Source organism: Oncorhynchus masou, chromosome 10 (genome assembly GCF_036934945.1).
Source record: "Oncorhynchus masou masou isolate Uvic2021 chromosome 10, UVic_Omas_1.1, whole genome shotgun sequence".
In the NCBI taxonomy this organism is placed as follows: Eukaryota; Metazoa; Chordata; class Actinopteri; order Salmoniformes; family Salmonidae; genus Oncorhynchus; species Oncorhynchus masou.
Genome location: NC_088221.1, coordinates 46,057,544 through 46,077,011, shown reverse-complemented (window position 1 = coordinate 46,077,011; position 19,468 = coordinate 46,057,544). Strand labels below are relative to the sequence as shown.

Below are 19,468 nucleotides of genomic sequence, written 5' to 3'. Positions count from 1 at the left end.
GTATGGGTCTATCAGGACAGTATGGGTCTATCAGGACAGTATGGGTCTATCAGGACAGTATGGGTCTATCAGGACAGTATGGGTCTATCAGGACAGTATGGGTCTATCAGGACAGTATGGGTCTATCAGGACAGTATGGGTCTATCAGGACTATCAGGACAGTATGGGTCTATCAGGACAGTAGGGGTCTATCAGGACAGTATGGGTCTATCAGGACAGTAGGGGTCTATCAGGACAGTATCAGGACAGTATGGGTCTATCAGGACAGTATGGGTCTATCAGGACAGTATGGGTCTATCAGGACAGTATGGGTCTATCAGGACAGTAGGGGTCTATCAGGACAGTATGGGTCTATCAGGACAGTATGGGTCTATCAGGACAGTATGGGTCTATCAGGACAGTATAGGTAGGGGTCTATCAAGACAGTATGGGTCTATCAGGACAGTATGGGTCTATCAGGACAGTATGGGTAGGGGTCTATCAGGACAGTATGGGTCTATCAGGACAGTATGGGTCTATCAGGACAGTATGGGTCTATCAGGACAGTATGGGTCTATCAGGACAGTATGGGTCTATCAGGACAGTAGGGGTCTATCAGGACAGTATGAGTCTATCAGGACAGTAGGGGTCTATCAGGACAGTATGGGTCGATCAAGACAGTAGGGGTCTATCAGGACAGTATGAGTCTATCAGGACAGTATGGGTCTATCAGGACAGTATAGGTAGGGGTCTATCAGGACAGTATGGGTCTATCAGGACAGTATGGGTCTATCAGGACAGTATGGGTCTATCAGGACAGTATGGGTCTATCAGGACAGTATGGGTCTATCAGGACAGTATAGGTAGGGGTCTATCAGGACAGTATGGGTCTATCAGGACAGTATGGGTAGGGGTCTATCAGGACAGTATGGGTCTATCAAGACAGTATGGGTCTATCAGGACAGTATGGGTCTATCAGGACAGTATAGGTCTATCAGGACAGTATGGGTAGGGGTCTATCAGGACAGAATGGGTCTATCAGGACAGTATGGGTCTATCAGGACAGTATGGGTCTATCAGGACAGTATGGGTCTATCAGGACAGTATGGGTCTATCAGGACAGTATGGGTCTATCAGGACAGTATGGGTCTATCAGGACAGTATGGGTAGGGGTCTATCAGGACAGTATGGGTCTATCAGGACAGTATGGGTCTATCAGGACAGTATGGGTCTATCAGGACAGTAGGGGTCTATCAGGACAGTATGGGTCTATCAGGACAGTATGGGTCTATCAGGACAGTATGGGGTCTATCAGGACAGTAGGGGTCTATCAGGACAGTAGGGGTCTATCAGGACAGTAGGGGTCTATCAGGACAGTATGGGTCTATCAGGACAGTATGGGTCTATCAAGACAGTATGGGTAGGGGTCTATCAAGACAGTATGGGTCTATCAGGACAGTATGGGTCTATCAGGACAGTATGGGTCTATCAGGACAGTATGGGTCTATCAGGACAGTATGGGTCTATCAGGACAGTATGGGTCTATCAGGACAGTATGAGTCTATCAGGACAGTAGGGGTCTATCAAGACAGTATGGGTCTATCAGGACAGTATGGGTCTATCAGGACAGTAGGGGTCTATCAGGACAGTATGGGTCTATCAGGACAGTATCAGGACAGTATGGGTCTATCAGGACAGTATGGGTCTATCAGGACAGTATGGGTCTATCAGGACAGTATGGGTCTATCAGGACAGTATGGGTCTATCAGGACAGTATGGGTCTATCAGGACAGTATGGGTCTATCAAGACAGTATGAGTCTATCAGGACAGTATGAGTCTATCAGGACAGTATAGGTCTATCAGGACAGTATGAGTCTACCGGGACAGTATGAGTCTACCGGGACAGTATGAGTCTATCGGGACAGTATGGGTCTATCAGGACAGTATGGGTAGGGGTCTATCAAGACAGTATGGGTCTATCAGGACAGTATGGGTCTATCAGGACAGTATGGGTCTATCAGGACAGTATGGGTCTATCAGGACAGTAGGGATCTATCAGGACTGTAGGGGTCTATCAGGACAGTAGGGGTCTATCAGGACAGTAGGGGTCTATCAGGACAGTATGGGTCTATCAGGACAGTATGGGTCTATCAGGACAGTATGGGTCTATCAGGACAGTATGGGTCTATCAAGACAGTATAGGGGGACAGTCTATCAGGACAGTATGGGTCTATCAGGACAGTATGGGTCTATCAGGACAGTATGGGTCTATCAGGACAGTATGACAGTAGTATGGGTCTATCGGGACAGTATGGGTCTATCGGGACAGTATGGGTCTATCAGGACAGTATGGGTCTATCAGGACAGTATGGGTCTATCAGGACAGTATGGGTCTATCAGGACAGTATGGGTCTATCAGGACAGTATGGGTCTATCAGGACAGTATGGGTCTATCAGGACAGTATGGGTCTATCAGGACAGTATGGGTAGGGGTCTATCAAGACAGTATGGGTCTATCAGGACAGTATGGGTCTATCAGGACAGTATGGGTCTATCAGGACAGTATGGGTAGGGGTCTATCAGGACAGTATGGGTCTATCAGGACAGTATGGGTCTATCAGGACAGTATAGGTAGGGGTCTATCAGGACAGTATGGGTCTATCAGGACAGTATGGGTCTATCAGGACAGTATGGGTCTATCAGGACAGTATGGGTCTATCAGGACAGTATGGGTCTATCCGGACAGTAGGGGTCTATCAGGACAGTAGGGGTCTATCAGGACAGTAGGGGTCTATCAGGACAGTAGGGGTCTATCAGGACAGTATGGGTCTATCAGGACAGTATGGGTCTATCAGGACAGTATGGGTCTATCAGGACAGTATGGGTCTATCAGGACAGTATGGGTCTATCAGGACAGTATGGGTCTATCAGGACAGTATGGGTATATCAGGACAGTATGGGTCTATCAAGACAGTATGGGTCTATCAGGACAGTATGGGTCTATCAGGACAGTATGGGTCTATCAAGACAGTATGGGTCTATCAGGACAGTATAGGTCTATCGGGACAGTATAGGTCTATCGGGACAGTATGGGTCTATCAGGACAGTATAGGTAGGGGTCTATCAGGACAGTATGGGTCTATCAGGGGGGTCTATCAGGACAGTATGGGTCTATCAGGACAGTATGGGTCTATCAAGACAGTATGGGTCTATCAGGACAGTATGGGTCTATCAGGACAGTATGGGTCTATCAGGACAGTATGGGTCTATCAGGACAGTAGGGGTCTATCAGGACAGTATGGGTCTATCAGGACAGTATGGGTCTATCAGGACAGTATAGGTCGGGGTCTATCAGGACAGTATGGGTCTATCAGGACAGTATGGGTCTATCAGGACAGTATGAGTCTATCAGGACAGTATGGGTCTATCAGGACAGTATAGGTAGGGGTCTATCAAGACAGTAGGGGTCTATCAGGACAGTATGGGTCTATCAGGACAGTATGGGTCTATCAGGACAGTATGGGTCTATCAGGACAGTATGGGTCTATCAGGACAGTATGGGTCTATCAGGACAGTATAGGTCTATCAGGACAGTATGAGTCTATCAGGACAGTAGGGGTCTATCAGGACAGTAGGGGTCTATCAGGACAGTAGGGGTCTATCAGGACAGTATGGGTCTATCAGGACAGTATGGGTCTATCAGGACAGTATGGTTCGTGGTCTTTCAGACTTTTGACAGCATATAGTGCAATAGGAAAGAATTCACACCCCTTGCCTTCTTCCACATTTTGTTACAGTCTTATTCTGAAATGCATCAAATGAAACAATTCCTCAGCAATCTACACACAACACCCCATAATGACAACCTGGGACTGAATACTTTCTGAATGCACGGTAGGTAGTGTGCTTGAGTTGGATGAGATGGAAAAGCAATTTAAAACACTCTGAACACTACAACCACTGTGATTATTGTTATCTGACCCTGCTGGTCATCTATGAACATTTGAACATCTTGGCCATGTTGTGTTATAATCTCCACCCGGCACAGCCAGAAGAGGACTGGCCACACCTCATAGACTGGTTCCTTTCTAGGTTTCGTCCTAGGTTCCTGCCTTTCTGGGGAGTTATTCCTAGACACCGTGCTTCTACATCTGCATTGCTTGCTATTTAGGGTTTCAGGCTGGGTTTCTGTACAGCACTTTGTGACATCTGCTGATGTAAAAAGGACTTTATAAATACATTTGATTGATTGATTGAACACAAAATGGAAAGGATCCTTCAACTTTAGCAGACAGCTTTCCCAACATCATATTACTGTATAAAAGCATTGTGGTTTTAGGTTAGTACAAAAGACTTTTCCCATACAGCCCTGGTATACCTTCATACTGTATATTGTATTTTGCTCACCTTGAAATCTCTGTATCCTCCCATTTCCAAAAGGCATGGGCAGATTCAAGGGGATGTAGTGCTCGTGGTTGCATATGACACGCAGGAACTCAAACTTGAACTCAAACAGTGTCTGAAAACAAGACACATGTACATAAGTGTTACTCCTACGGTATAGTGGTGGAAATATGAATGGTATTGTAATAACTCAACATAATCGTTTCATCATGAGAACTACCCTGGGGTCTCCAGGCACAAAGCAGTGGATGTAGTGGTTGATCTGCTTGAAGACAAAGCCTCTGTCCATGAGGGTCAAACAGCGCTGTGGACGCAGGAAGAAAATTATTATTTTAGTAGAGTACAAGGATGACCATGTGTGCCCGTCTAGCCAATCAGACGGCGCCAGCTGACCTTGATGAAGACAGCCAGGCTGTGATTGGCGTTGCGGGCTGCGTCCAAGTTGTCCTTGTACTTCTGGGTGATGTGGGGCATCATCATGTTGACCAGGGTCTCCACCGTGTGGTGGAAGCCGGCCGAGAAACGCTGGTTCCTGGACACCTGAGAAATAGAGACGTGCTGTTACTGTCAGAGATGTTACTGTCAGAGCTGTTACTGTCAGCGCTGTTACTGTCACAGCTGTTACTGTCACAGCTGTTACTGTCAGGCTGTTACTGTCAGCGCTACTGTCACAGTTACTGTCAGCGCTGTTATGACAGCTGTTACTGTCAGGCTGTTACTGTCAGCGCTGTTACTGTCACAGCTGTTACTGTCACTGTTACTGCTGTTACTGTCACAGCTGTTACTGTCAGAGATGTTACTGTCACAGCTGTTACTGTCAGCGCTGTTACTGTCACAGCTGTTACTGTCACAGCTGTTACTGTCAGAGATGTTACTGTCAGCGCTGTTACTGTCACAGCTGTTACTGTCAGAGATGTTACTGTCACAGCTGTTACTGTCAGAGATGTTACTGTCAGAGCTGTTACTGTCAGCGCTGTTACTGTCACAGCTGTTACTGTCAGAGCTGTTACTGTCAGAGATGTTACTGTCACAGCTGTTACTGTCACAGCTGTTACTGTCACAGCTGTTACTGTCAGAGCTGTTACTGTCACAGCTGTTACTGTCACAGCTGTTACTGTCACAGCTGTTACTGTCACAGCTGTTACTGTCAGCGCTGTTACTGTCAGAGCTGTTACTGTCAGAGCTGTTACTGTCAGAGCTGTTACTGTCAGCGCTGTTACTGTCAGCGCTGTTACTGTCTGTCAGAGCTGTTACTGTCAGAGATGTTACTGTCAGAGCACTGCTGTTACTGTCAGAGATGTTACTGTCAGCGCAGTTAGTTACTGTCAGAGCTGTCACAGCTGTTACTGTCAGAGCTGTTACTGTCACAGCTGTTACTGTCAGCTGTTACTGTCACAGCTGTTACTGTCAGCGCTGTTACTGTCAGAGATGTTACTGTCAGAGATGTTACCTGTCAGAGATGTTACTGTCAGAGCTGTTACTGTCAGAGCTGTTACTGTCACAGCTGTTACTGTCACAGCTGTTACTGTCACAGCTGTTACTGTCAGTGCTGTTACTGTCACAGCTGTTACTGTCAGAGCTGTTACTGTCAGAGCTGTTACTGTCACAGTCAGAGTTGTTACTGTCAGTCAGAGTTTACTGTCAGCGCTGTTACTGTCACAGCTGTTACTGTCACAGCTGTTACTGTCAGAGCTGTTACTGTCACAGCTGTCAGAGATGTTACTGTCAGACTGTTACTGTCACAGCTGTTACTGTCAGAGCTGTCTGTTACTGTCAGAGCTGTTACTGTCAGAGCTGTTACTGTCAGAGCTGTTACTGTCAGAGCTGTTACTGTCAGCGCTGTTACTGTCAGCGCTGTTACTGTCAGCGCTGTTACTGTCAGAGCTGTTACTGTCAGAGATGTTACTGTCAGAGATGTTACTGTCAGAGATGTTACTGTCAGAGATGTTACTGTCAGCGCTGTTACTGTCAGAGCTGTTACTGTCAGAGATGTTACTGTCAGAGATGTTACTGTCAGAGATGTTACTGTCACAGCTGTTACTGTCAGAGATGTTACTGTCAGCGCTGTTACTGTCACAGCTGGTACTGTCAGAGATGTTACTGTTGTTACTGTCAGAGATGTTACTGTCAGAGATGTTACTGTCACAGCTGTTACTGCTGTTACTGTCAGCTGTTAGTCTGTTACTGTCACAGCTGTTACTGTCACAGCTGTTACTGTCAGTTACTGCTGTTACTGTCAGCGCTGTAGTCACAGCTGTTACTGTCAGTGCTGCTGTTACTGTCAGCAGCTGTTACTGTCACAGCTGTTACTGTCAGAGTTGTTACTGTTCAGACTGTCACAGCTGTTACTGTCAGAGTGTTACTGTCACAGCTGTTACTGTCAGAGATGTTACCTTCAGAGTTGTTACTGTCAGAGCTGTTACTGTCAGCGCTGTTACTGTCACAGCTGTTACTGTCAGAGCTGTTACTGTCACAGCTGTTACTGTCAGCGCTGTTACTGTCACAGCTGTTACTGTCACAGCTGTTACTGTCAGCGCTGTTACTGTCAGCGCTGTTACTGTCACAGCTGTTACTGTCACAGCTGTTACTGTCACAGCTGTCACAGTCAGAGCTGTTACTGTCAGAGTTGTTACTGTCACTCAGAGTTGTTACTGTCACAGCTGTTACTGTCACAGCTGTTACTGTCACAGCTGTTACTGTCAGAGATGTTACTGTCACAGAGTCATGTTACTGTCACAGCTGTTACTGTCACAGTCAGAGTGTTACTGTCAGAGTTGTTACTGTCACTGCTGTTACTGTCAGAGCTGTCAGAGATGTTACTGTCAGAGTTGTTACTGTCAGAGCTGTTACTGTCAGAGCTGTTACTGTCACAGCTGTTACTGTCACAGCTGTTACTGTCACAGCTGTTACTGTCACAGGTGTTACCTTCAGAGTTGTTACTGTCAGATCTGTTACTGTCACAGCTGTTACTGTCACAGCTGTTACTGTCAGAGCTGTTACTGTCAGAGCTGTTACTGTCACAGCTGTTACTGTCACAGCTGTTACTGTCAGAGCTGTTACTGTCACAGCTGTTACTGTCAGAGATGTTACTGTCAGAGTTGTTACTGTCAGCGCTGTTACTGTCACAGCTGTTACTGTCACAGCTGTTACTGTCACAGCTGTGTTACTGTCACAGCTGTTACTGTCAGAGATGTTACTGTCAGAGCTGTTACTGTCAGAGATGTTACTGTCAGAGCTGTTACTGTCACAGCTGTTACTGTCAGCGCTGTTACTGTCACAGCTGTTACTGTCAGATATGTTACCTGTTACTGTCACAGCTGTTACTGTCTGTTACTGTCACTGTTGTTACTGTCAGCGCTGTTACTGTCAGTGCTGTTACTGTCAGCGCTGTTACTGTCAGCGCTGTTACTGTCAGAGATGTTACTGTCACAGTCAGAGTTGTTACTGTCAGTCAGAGTTGTTACTGTCAGTCAGAGTTGTTACTGTCACAGCTGTTACTGTCACTGTTGTTACTGTCAGAGTTGTTACTGTCACAGCTGTTACTGTCAGAGTTGTTACTGTCACAGTCAGAGTTGTTACTGTCACAGCTGTTACTGTCAGAGATGTTACTGTCAGCGCTGTTACTGTCACAGCTGTTACTGTCAGAGCTGTTACTGTCAGCGCTGTTACTGTCAGCGATGTTACTGTCACAGCTGTTACTGTCACAGCTGTTACTGTCAGAGATGTTACTGTCAGTCAGAGTTGTTACTGTCAGTCAGCGTTGTTACTGTCAGTCACAGCTGTTACTGTCACAGCTGTTACTTTCAGAGTTGTTACTGTCACAGTCAGAGTTGTTACTGTCACAGCTGTTACTGTCACAGTCAGAGTTGTTACTGTCACTGTTGTTACTGTCACTGTTGTTACTGTCAGAGTTGTTACTGTCAGAGTTGTTACTGTCAGAGCTGTTACTGTCAGAGTTGTTACTGTCAGAGTTGTTACTGTCACAGCTGTTACTGTCACAGCTGTTACTGTCAGAGATGTTACTGTCAGAGCTGTTACTGTCAGAGCTGTTACTGTCAGAGCTGTTACTGTCACAGTCAGAGTTGTTACTGTCACAGTCAGAGTTGTTACTGTCAGTCAGAGTTGTTACTGTCAGTCAGAGTTGTTACTGTCAGTCAGAGTTGTTACTGTCACAGCTGTTACTGTCAGAGTTGTTACTGTCACAGCTGTTACTGTCACAGCTGTTACCTTCAGAGTTGTTACTGTCAGAGTTGTTACTGTCACAGCTGTTACTGTCACAGCTGTTACTGTCAGAGTTGTTACTTTCACAGTTGTTACTGTCACAGTCAGAGTTGTTACTGTCACTGTTGTTACTGTCACAGTTGTTACTGTCAGAGTTGTTACTGTCAGAGTTGTTACTGTCAGAGTTGTTACTGTCAGAGTTGTTACTGTCAGAGTTGTTACTGTCAGAGATGTTACTGTCAGAGCTGTTACTGTCACAGCTGTTACTGTCACAGCTGTTACTGTCAGAGATGTTACTGTCAGAGCTGTTACTGTCAGAGCTGTTACTGTCAGAGCTGTCGCAGTCAGAGTTGTTACTGTCACAGTCAGAGTTGTTACTGTCAGTCAGAGTTGTTACTGTCAGTCAGAGTTGTTACTGTCACAGCTGTTACTGTCAGAGTTGTTACTGTCACAGCTGTTACTGTCAGAGATGTTACCTTCAGAGTTGTTACTGTCACAGCTGTCAGAGTTCACAGCTGTTACTGTCAGAGGTCAGAGTTGTTACTGTCACAGTCAGAGTTGTTACCATCCTGTCACAGTCAGGTTGTCACTTTACTGACCCCACCAGAGTTGTTACTGTCACATGTTGTTACTGTCACTGTTGTTACCACAGCTTTTACTGTCACTGTTGTTACTGTCACTGTTGTTACCATCCCAGGTTGTGTTTCCACAGCACAGCTGTTACTTCCTGTTACTATCACAGCTGTTACTATCAGAGGCCATCCCACTGGTTGTGTTTCAGAGTTGACCCCACCATACTGTTGTTACTGTCACAGCTGATACTGTTGTTACTGTCACAGCTGATACTGTTGTTACTGTCACAGCTGATACTGTTGTTACATCCCAGGTTGTGTTTTACTGTCACATCTGTTTCTGTGGTTACCACCACAGCTATTCCTACTATGCAACACTTCAATTTGGTCCTCGAGGAGGCCATCCCAGGTTGTGTTTCTGACCCCACCACAGCTATTCCTAGAGGGAGGCCATCCCAGGTTGTGTTTCCCTCACAGCTATTCCTAGAGGGAGGCCATCCCAGGTTGTGTTTCCCTCACAGCTATTCCTAGAGGGAGGCCATCCCAGGTTGTGTTTTTGACCCCACCACAGCTGTTCCCCAGAGAGAGGCCATCCCAGGCTGTGTTTCCACCACAGCTGTTCCCAGAGAGAGTCCATCCCAGGTTGTGTTTCCACCACAGCTATTCCTAGAGGGAGGCCATCCCAGGTTGTGTTTCTGACCCCACCACAGCTATTCCTAGAGGGAGGCCATCCCAGGTTGTGTTTCTGACCCCACCACAGCTATTCCTAGAGGGAGGCCATCCCAGGTTGTGTTTCTGACCCCACCACAGCTGTTCCTAGAGGGAGGCCATCCCAGGTTGTGTTTCTGACCCCACCACAGCTGTTCCCAGAGGGAGGCCATCCCAGGTTGTGTTTCCACCACAGCTATTCCTAGAGGGAGGCCATCCCAGGTTGTGTTTTTGACCCCACCACAGCTGTTCCCAGAGAGAGGCCATCCCAGGTTGTGTTTCTGGCCCCACCACAGCTGTTCCTAGAGGGAGGCCATCCCAGGTTGCGTTTTTGACCCCACCACAGCTGTTTCCAGAGAGAGGCCATCCCAGGTTGTGTTTCCACCACAGCTATTCCTAGAGGGAGGCCATCCCAGTGAGCCACCACAGAACCACAGTAGAGGGAGCAACACTTAATGGAAACTCCCTGTTTCCTCTGTTCAGTGTGGCACACTCCTGAGGGAGAGTAATGGTTCCTACAGCAGCTTCCTGATTATACATGGCCATGCCAGGCAAGAAACTCAGGTCTATGGTTGGTTAGGGGAGAATGCTGTGGATAGCAGGGAAGTGACGGTTAGTTATGAGACATGGCTGTGCTTTATTCTGTGTGAGGACTGTGGCAGCCCACATTCCTGTGCATGTTAGGAGCTCAAAATGTTAAGCTGACATTTATATCATAGAAAAAAAATGAAGACTTGGATTTGTCAAGTGTCACAACAGACTTACCCTCACTTTACTGCTCTCAATCAAGTACTGTGCCATGGACTTCACCAAGGCTTCGAAGAAATACCACGAGTACTACAAAACAGAGATACAGAAACAAATACAAATCAATGCAAACATGAAACTTGATGTAAACGTCCAGAAAACCCTTCTTCGCCCTGTTGCTGTGCTGTTCATTACCTTTAGCAATTTGTTGCTGGTGAGGAAGTCTGTGGAAGGCTTTAGAATTGCAGTCATGGCTTTGGCCAGCTCCTCGTGAACTGTCCTCGTGGTAGAGGATGTGTATGGCTCGGTCTTAAACACATACTGAACCAAGGAGGGAGAAAACAACAACATGTTCTACAATTACACAGTAGGTAATTGTGCCCTATGACAAATGGACCAGTACCATGTTTACCTGGCTAACTTAGTGCAAATTGAGAAATTATGTGGCTAAACTCAACAAAAAGAATAAACTGTATTATGAAGCCAAGATCAATGATCTAAAGAATGTTGGGAAAAAAACTTGAGTACTTTAAATGAAATCGTGTGCAGAAAGACATTGAACTCTATCTTTCATCCAATCAGATGGCTTATTCATTACAAAACCATTTGATGTTGCCAATTATTTTAATGATTATTTAATTGGCAAAGTGGGCAAACTTGGGCAGGAAATGCCAACAACGAACAGCCATTGTATTCATGGATAAAAAACAAATAATTAAAGAAAAGCATTGCAAGTTAGAATTTTATAAGTTAGTGTGGGAGAGGTGGAAAGATTATTGTTATCAATCAATAATGACAAACCTCCTGGCATTGACAACTTCGATGGAAAACTACTGAGGATGGTAGCTGACTCTATAGCAACTCCTATCTGTCATATCTTCAATCTGAACATAGAGGAAAGCCTTTGTTATCAGGCCTAGAAGGAAGTCAAATTATTCCGCTACCCAAGAGTGTTAAAGCGGCCTTTACTGGTTCTAACAGCAGACCTATCAGCTTGCTGCCAGCTCTTAGCAAACTGTTGGAAAAAATGTTTTTTTGACCAAATACAATGCTATTTCTCTGTAAACAACCACAGCTAATGAAGTCACTGAAACACTTAAAGAGTTGCAGTCTGTTTTGGAATGGGTGGCCAGTAATAAACTGGTCCTGAACAGCTCTAAAACTAAGAGCATTGTATTTGGTACAAATCATTCCTTAAGTTCTAGACCTCAGCTGAATCTGGTAATGAATGGTGTGGCTGTTGACAAAGTTGAGGAGACTAAATTACTTGGTGTTAACTTAGATTATAAACTGTGATGGTAAAAACATATAGATTCAATGGTTGTAAAGATGGGGAGAGATCTGGCCGTAATAAAGAGATCCTCCACTTTTTTGACAACACACTCCAAAAAGCAAGTTCTGTAGGCTCTAATTTTGTCTAATCTTGATTATTGTCCAGTCGTGTGGTCCAGTGCTGCAAGGACAGTGCCTTGAAAAAGTATTGATCCCCTGTAATATAAATGGATTTTTATTTGGACTTCATGTAATGGACATACACAAAATAGTCCAAATTTGTGAAGTGAAATTTAAAAAGTTCACTTGTATCAAGAAATGCTAAACAAAATCTAACTGAAAAGTGGTGTGTGCATATGAATTCACCCCCTTTACTATGAATGAAGCTAAATAAGATCTGGTGCAACCAATTACCTTCAGAAGTCACATAATTTGTTAAATAAAGTCCACCGATGTGCAATCTCAGTGTCACACGATCTGTCACACGATCTGTCACACGATCTGTCACACGATCTGTCACACGATCTGTCACACGATCTGTCACACGATCTGTCACACGATCTGTCACATCTCAGTATACAGTGTCTTGCGAAAGTATTCGGCCCCCTTGAACTTTGCGACCTTTTGCCACATTTCAGGCTTCAAACATAAAGATATAAAACTGTATTTTTTTGTGAAGAATCAACATCAAGTGGGACACAATCATGAAGTGGAACGACATTTATTGGATATTTCAAACCTTTTTATCAAATCAAAAACTGAAAAATTGGGCGTGCAAAATTATTCAGCCCCTTTACTTTCAGTGCAGCAAACTCTCTCCAGAAGTTCAGTGAGGATCTCTGAATGATCCAATGTTGACCTAAATGACTAATGATGATAAATACAATCCACCTGTGTGTAATCAAGTCTCCGTATAAATGCACCTGCACTGTGATAGTTTCAGAGGTCCGTTAAAAGCGCAGAGAGCATCATGAAGAACAAGGAACACACCAGGCAGGTCCGAGATACTGCTGTGAAGAAGTTTAAAGCCGGATTTGGATACAAAAAGATTTCCCAAGCTTTAAACATCCCAAGGAGCACTGTGCAAGCGATAATATTGAAATGGAAGGAGTATCAGACCACTGCAAATCTACCAAGACCTGGCTGTCCCTCTAAACTTTCAGCTCATACAAGGAGAAGACTGATCAGAGATGCAGCCAAGAGGCCCATGATCACTCTGGATGAACTGCAGAGATCTACAGCTGAGGTGGGAGACTCTGTCCATAGGACAACAATCAGTCGTATATCGCACAAATCTGGCCTTTATGGAAGAGTGGCAAGAGGAAAGCCATTTCTTAAAGATATCCATTAAAAGTGTCGTTTAAAGTTTGCCACAAGCCACCTGGGAGACACACCAAACATGTGGAAGAAGGTGCTCTGGTCAGATGAAACAAAAATTGAACTTTTTGGCAACAATGCAAAACTTTATGTTTGGCGTAAAAGCAACACAGCTCATCACCCTGAACACACCATACCCACTGTCAAACATGGTGGTGGCAGCATCATGGTTTGGGCCTGCTTTTCTTCAGCAGGGACAGGGAAGATGGTTAAAATTGATGGGAAGATGGATGGAGCCAAATACAGGACCATTCTGGAAGAAAACCTGATGGAGTCTGCAAAAGACCTGAGACTGGGACGGAGATTTGTCTTCCAACAAGACAATGATCCAAAACATAAAGCAAAATCTACAATGGAATGGTTCAAAAATAAACATATCCAGGTGTTAGAATGGCCAAGTCAAAGTCCAGACCTGAATCCAATCGAGAATCTGTGGAAAGAACTGAAAACTGCTGTTCACAAATGCTCTCCATCCAACCTCACTGAGCTCGAGCTGTTTTGCAAGGAGGAATGGGAAAAAATTTCAGTCTCTCGATGTGCAAAACTGATAGAGACATACCCCAAGCGACTTCCAGCTGTAATCGCAGCAAAAGGTGGCGCTACAAAATATTAACTTAAGGGGGCTGAATAATTTTGCACGCCCAATTTTTCAGTTTTTGATTTGTTAAAGTTTGAAATATCCAATAAATGTCGTTCCACTTCATGATTGTGTCCCACTTAATGTTGATTCTTCACAAAAAATACAGTTTTATATCTTTATGTTTGAAGCCTGAAATGTGGCAAAAGGTCGCAAAGTTCAAGGGGGCCGAATACTTTCGCAAGGCACTGTATATACACCTGTTCTGAGAAGTCCCAGAGTCTGCAACCCCACTAAGCAAGGGGCACCACCAAGCAAGTGGCACCATGAATACCAAGCAGCTCTCCAAACAGGTCAGGGACAAAGTTGTGGAGAAGTACAGATCAGGGTTGGGTTATAAAAAATACAAGAAACTTTGAATATCCCATGGAGCACCATTAAATCAATTTTTTTTTAAATGGAAAGAATATGGCACCACAACAAACCTGCCAAGAGAGGGCCGCCCACCAAAACTCACGGACCAGGCAAGGAGGGCATTAATCAGAGAGGCAACAAAGAGACCAAAGATAACCCTGAAGGAGCTGCAAAGCTCCACAGCGAACATTGGAGTATCTGTCCATAGGACCAACACCTCTCATCACCCCGAGAACAACATCTCCACAGTGAAGCATAATAAGTGTGTCTGTCAGAGCTGTGTGTAAGTTGAAAATCCCAAATAGTTTGCATAGTCAACACATTAATGCTTCTTAAACCACTCGTGTTGCTTTAGCAGTCGGCTTCGGGTCATTGTCCTGCTGTTTGTCTGGAAGAGACTGACTGCATCACTTCTTTTTATAAGAAACATTAATGTGTTGAAAATCCCAAATTGTTTGCATAGTCAACTTACACACAGCTCTGACACACACACTTATCCCACCAGACATGCCACCAGGGGTCTTTTCATAGTCCCCAAATCCAGAACAAATTCAAGAAAGTGTATATTATTATATAGAGCCCTTATTTCATGGAACTTCCTTCCATCTCATATTGCTCAAATAAACAGCAAACCTGATTTTAAAAAACAGATAAAGCAACACCTCATGGCACAACGCCTCTCCCCTATTTAACCTAGATAGTTTGAGTGTATGTATTGATATGTAGGCTACGTGTGCCTTTGAATTTTTTTTATTTGAGCTGTTCTTGTCTAATTGATGTTCTGTATTATGTCATTCCCTATTATGTTTCATGTTCTATGTGGACCCCAGGAAGAGTAGCTGCTGCTTTTGCAACAGCTAATGGGATCCTAATAAAATACCAAATACCAGAATAGATATTACAAATGGACCAGTACCATGCTGAACTTGGCATATGATAAATGGACCAGTACCATGCTGACCTTGGCATATAATAAATGGACCAGTACCATGCTGACCTTGACATATGATAAATGGACCAGTACCATGCTGACCTTGACATATGATAAATGGACCAGTACCATGCTGACCTTGACATATGATAAATGGACCAGTACCATGCTGACCTTGACATATAATAAATGGACCAGTACAATGCTTACCGTGGCATATGATAAATGGACCAGTACCATGCTGACCTTGACATATGATAAATGGACCAGTACCATGCTGACCTTCACATTTAATAAATGGACCAGTACCATGCTGACCTTGACATATGATCGTAGGTAGTGGTCCAGCCCTTCTTCGTGGCACTGGGAAACAATGTGAATCATGACTCTGAAAGGACCATAAAGCAGATGTAAGAGCAGGTCAATACTCAGGCCTCACAGAGAACCCAATTAAGAACATATGTCTATGGGAGTCTCCCAAGTGGCACTCTATTCCCTATACAGTGCACTACTTTTGACCTGAGCCCTATGGGTAAATAGGGTGTCATTTTGGGACACAGACTAACACTACTGACTTGGTGACGTTGACAGCCACCTCCTCATGGGTGGCACTGGTCAACACACGGAATAGCTGGTTGAGAGTGGTGGGCAGGAACTGTATCATCACAGAACTCTCCATAGCGTGTAGACTCTGAGGAGAGAAGAACATAGGGTTACTAACACACTGTATTTCTCTGAGGCAAAATGCTGATCCTGCAGAATGTCTTCCACAAGCACATCAAAGACAGGCGTAACCGCATTAACAGAACTGACTTATGTTTTATTTTACTAGACAAGTCAGTTAAGAACAAATTCTTATTTTCAATGACGGCCTAGGAACAGTGGGTTAACTGCCTGTTTAGGGGCAGAACAACAGATTTTGTACCTTGTCAGCTCGGGGATTTGAACTTGCAACCTTCCAGTTACTAGTCCAACGCTCTAACCACTAGTCTACAATAGGCTACACTGCTGCCCCATGTTAAAATTATTTGTAAGGAGAGATGAAATTAGAAACAGCTTCAATCTAAGTGCTTGGTGGCGTACAGTAAACAGGCACTCCCAAGCCGGCTCTAATCAGTCTCTGATGAGGAGGTGAAAGTTGCATCTCACCGAGAGCGGCGGAAACCAAACACACAGTTGCGTAAAAGAGGAAACGGAAGCAGCAAAGAATAACAGGACACACCTGAGAACAAGTTAATTACACACACCTACAAGTTCGTTCCTGAGCGGCCCGTTGGTGCATCACTCCGTACGGGTCAAGGCCTGCCAAGTTATCTGACAACCTGCCAGGGAAACACTCTCTGCTCGACCTGGCCTTGGGTGACCATTGTTTGTGTGGAATAGTGTGTTTACACGAGCACCCAAGAGATTCATCTGAATATGTGTCTCTGCTCATGTCAGAGGGGGGAAATGGAGAGAGCACCTGTGGACTGGAGCCGAGGGTAATGCTAGCATTGTCCCACCCAGGCCTGAGTAAACAAGCACTAACTTATTAACATCCTGGGTAAATCAGACAGCCTGGATGGCAGAGAGAGTGATGGGTGACAGGTGTTGGAGGGAGGGAGATCGAGAGCCAGAATGGATACATTAACGTGTTTTCTCTCAAGCCACCCTATTCGGCGCACAACAACAGGTGTCATGTCTTTCAGACCCCAGGTAGACAGGTCTTCGCATATCCTGGTCATGCCCACGGGAGTTGCCACCGTCACTAACAATGCTTTACCTTCAGATACTTGACCAGCTCTCCTCCTGTCCCCTGGGCTGCAGACTCTGTGCTCTGACAGTGACCAAAGAAATTGTGCAAATGTTGATCCTACAGAAAGGAGAAGTAGGAGAATGTTAGAAAACAAGATGTCTAGAAGAGGCGGCGGAGATCATGCATTTGAAAACCCTGTATCGGTTACGTCACTGAACTAATCGGAGAAGTTAAACTAACCTGAGTGTACACAGTGGAGACGAGGTGAGTGGACACCTTGAACAAAGGCTTGCCTCCATCCACCCATTTCATTTCAGGATGCTGCGTGGGACATAGGACATATTTTAACAATACTAAAAACACTGGTTATCATACTACAAAGGTGGTGTATTGGATCAACCTACAGTAAAGTAAAGGCCTTTAGTGTACTCTAGGTGGGTACAATACAATACAGAGAAGAGAATTAAAAGCTCAAGTTGAAACAACTAAACGCCAGTCATTAACTTAGCCATGTTGTATTCCCACGCAATTAGCTTAACATTGTTAAGTCCCACTGCTGTGTGCTTTCACTTCCCCTGATTGGCTGAGATAATGACATCTCACACAACCTTGAGGCAGACAACAAGCCCCTTGTAAGGCAATGTACCACTCAGAAAGGTTCTGTTGCTCTCTCTTTCCTTCACTACTTCCAGGTTACATTTTACTGATAGAAAATGACTAGACTGGTTTAAATCCGTTTTTCTTTATAACCGTTATGTTCTTTCAGATGTGTGGTGATAAAGGAAAGGGAAAGGAAGCCATAGTGTGTGTGTGTGTGTGTGTGTGTGTGTGTGTGTGTGTGTGTGTGTGTGTGTGTGTGTGTGTGTGTGTGTGTGTGTCGTGTGTGTGTGTGTGTGTGTGTGTCTGTGTCTCTGAAGGGAGAGCTACCTTGCTGACAACCTCTTGACAGTTGAGGTAGCCAGTGGGCAGGTTGGCAGCCACGGGGACGTGACTCTCATTCATGATCACCCTGCCATCCTTCAGCAGAGGGAGCCAGGCGTAACCCACTGAGGAAAGACAAGGACAATGAGAGACAGGACAGGCAGTCAGCTTACAGACAGTGTTATACCTAACAGTGACCCAGCACTGGGAGAATAGGGAAAGCTTACAGACAGTGTCATACCTAACAGTGACCCAGCACTGGGAGAATAGGGAAAGCTTACAGACAGTGTCATACCTAACAGTGACCCAGCACTGGGAGCACTGGGAGAATGGGAGAATAGGAAAGCTTACAGACAGTGTCATACCTAACAGTGACCCAGCACTGGGAGAATAGGGAAAGCTTACAGACAGTGTCATACCTAACAGTGACCCAGCACTGGGAGAATAGGGAAAGCTTACAGACAGTGTCATACCTAACAGTGACCCAGCACTGGGAGAATAGGGAAAGCTTACAGACAGTGTCATACCTAACAGTGACCCAGCACTGGGAGAATAGGGAAAGCTTACAGACAGTGTCATACCTAACAGTGACCCAGCACTGGGAGAATAGGGAAAGCTTACAGACAGTGTCATACCTAACAGTGACCCAGCACTGGGAGAATAGGGAAAGCTTACAGACAGTGTCATACCTAACAGTGACCCAGCACTGGGAGAATAGGGAAAGCTTACAGACAGTGTCATACCTAACAGTGACCCAGCACTGGGAGAAGAGGGAAAGTGTCATTACAGACAGTGTCATACCTAACAGTGACCCAGCACTGGGAGAATAGGAAAAGCTTACAGACAGTGTCATACCTAACAGTGACCCAGCACTGGGAGAATAGGGAAAGCTTACAGACAGTGTCATACCTAACAGTGACCCAGCACTGGGAGAATAGGGAAAGCTTACAGACAGTGTCATACCTAACAGTGACCCAGCACTGGGAGAATAGGGAAAGCTTACAGACAGTGTCATACCTAACAGTGACCCAGCACTGGGAGAATAGGGAAAGCTTACAGACAGTGTCATAGCTAACAGTGACCCAGCACTGGGAGAATAGGGAAAGCTTACAGACAGTGTCATACCTAACAGTGACCCAGCACTGGGAGAATAGGGAAAGCTTACAGACAGTGTCATACCTAACAGTGACCCAGCACTGGGAGAATAGGGAAAGCTTACAGACAGTGTCATACCTAACAGTGACCCAGCACTGGGAGAATAGGGAAAGCTTACAGACAGTGTCATACCTAACAGTGACCCAGCACTGGGAGAATAGGGAAAGCTTACAGACAGTGTCATACCTAACAGTGACCCAGCACTGGGAGAATAGGGAAAGCTTACAGACAGTGTCATACCTAACAGTGACCCAGCACTGGGAGAATAGGGAAAGCTTACAGACAGTGTCATACCTAAACAGTGACCCAGCACTGGGAGAATAGGGAAAGCTTACAGACAGTGTCATACCTAACAGTGACCCAGCACTGGGAGAATAGGGAAAGCTTACAGACAGTGTCATACCTAACAGTGACCCAGCACTGGGAGAATAGGGAAAGCTTACAGACAGTGTCA

General features: G+C 45.2%; 1 protein-coding gene across 16 annotated transcripts in view; it reads right to left on the bottom strand.

Moving 5' to 3' along the window:
* The window catches only part of LOC135547680 (dedicator of cytokinesis protein 9-like), a 188,269-nt gene that overhangs the window by 42,394 nt on the left and 126,407 nt on the right, over positions 1 to 19,468 (bottom strand). For all 16 annotated transcript variants that reach the window (XM_064976902.1, XM_064976903.1, XM_064976894.1 and 13 more), the window contains 10 exons: positions 17,866 to 17,984; positions 17,179 to 17,259; positions 16,966 to 17,055; positions 15,779 to 15,894; positions 15,522 to 15,591; positions 10,828 to 10,953; positions 10,651 to 10,722; positions 4,778 to 4,924; positions 4,605 to 4,688; positions 4,388 to 4,499 (listed from right to left, as the gene is read on the bottom strand). In XM_064976902.1, coding sequence (XP_064832974.1) covers positions 4,388 to 4,499; positions 4,605 to 4,688; positions 4,778 to 4,924; positions 10,651 to 10,722; positions 10,828 to 10,953; positions 15,522 to 15,591; positions 15,779 to 15,894; positions 16,966 to 17,055; positions 17,179 to 17,259; positions 17,866 to 17,984 — 1,017 coding nt within the window. The remainder of the gene's footprint in view (positions 1 to 4,387; positions 4,500 to 4,604; positions 4,689 to 4,777; positions 4,925 to 10,650; positions 10,723 to 10,827; positions 10,954 to 15,521; positions 15,592 to 15,778; positions 15,895 to 16,965; positions 17,056 to 17,178; positions 17,260 to 17,865; positions 17,985 to 19,468) is intronic.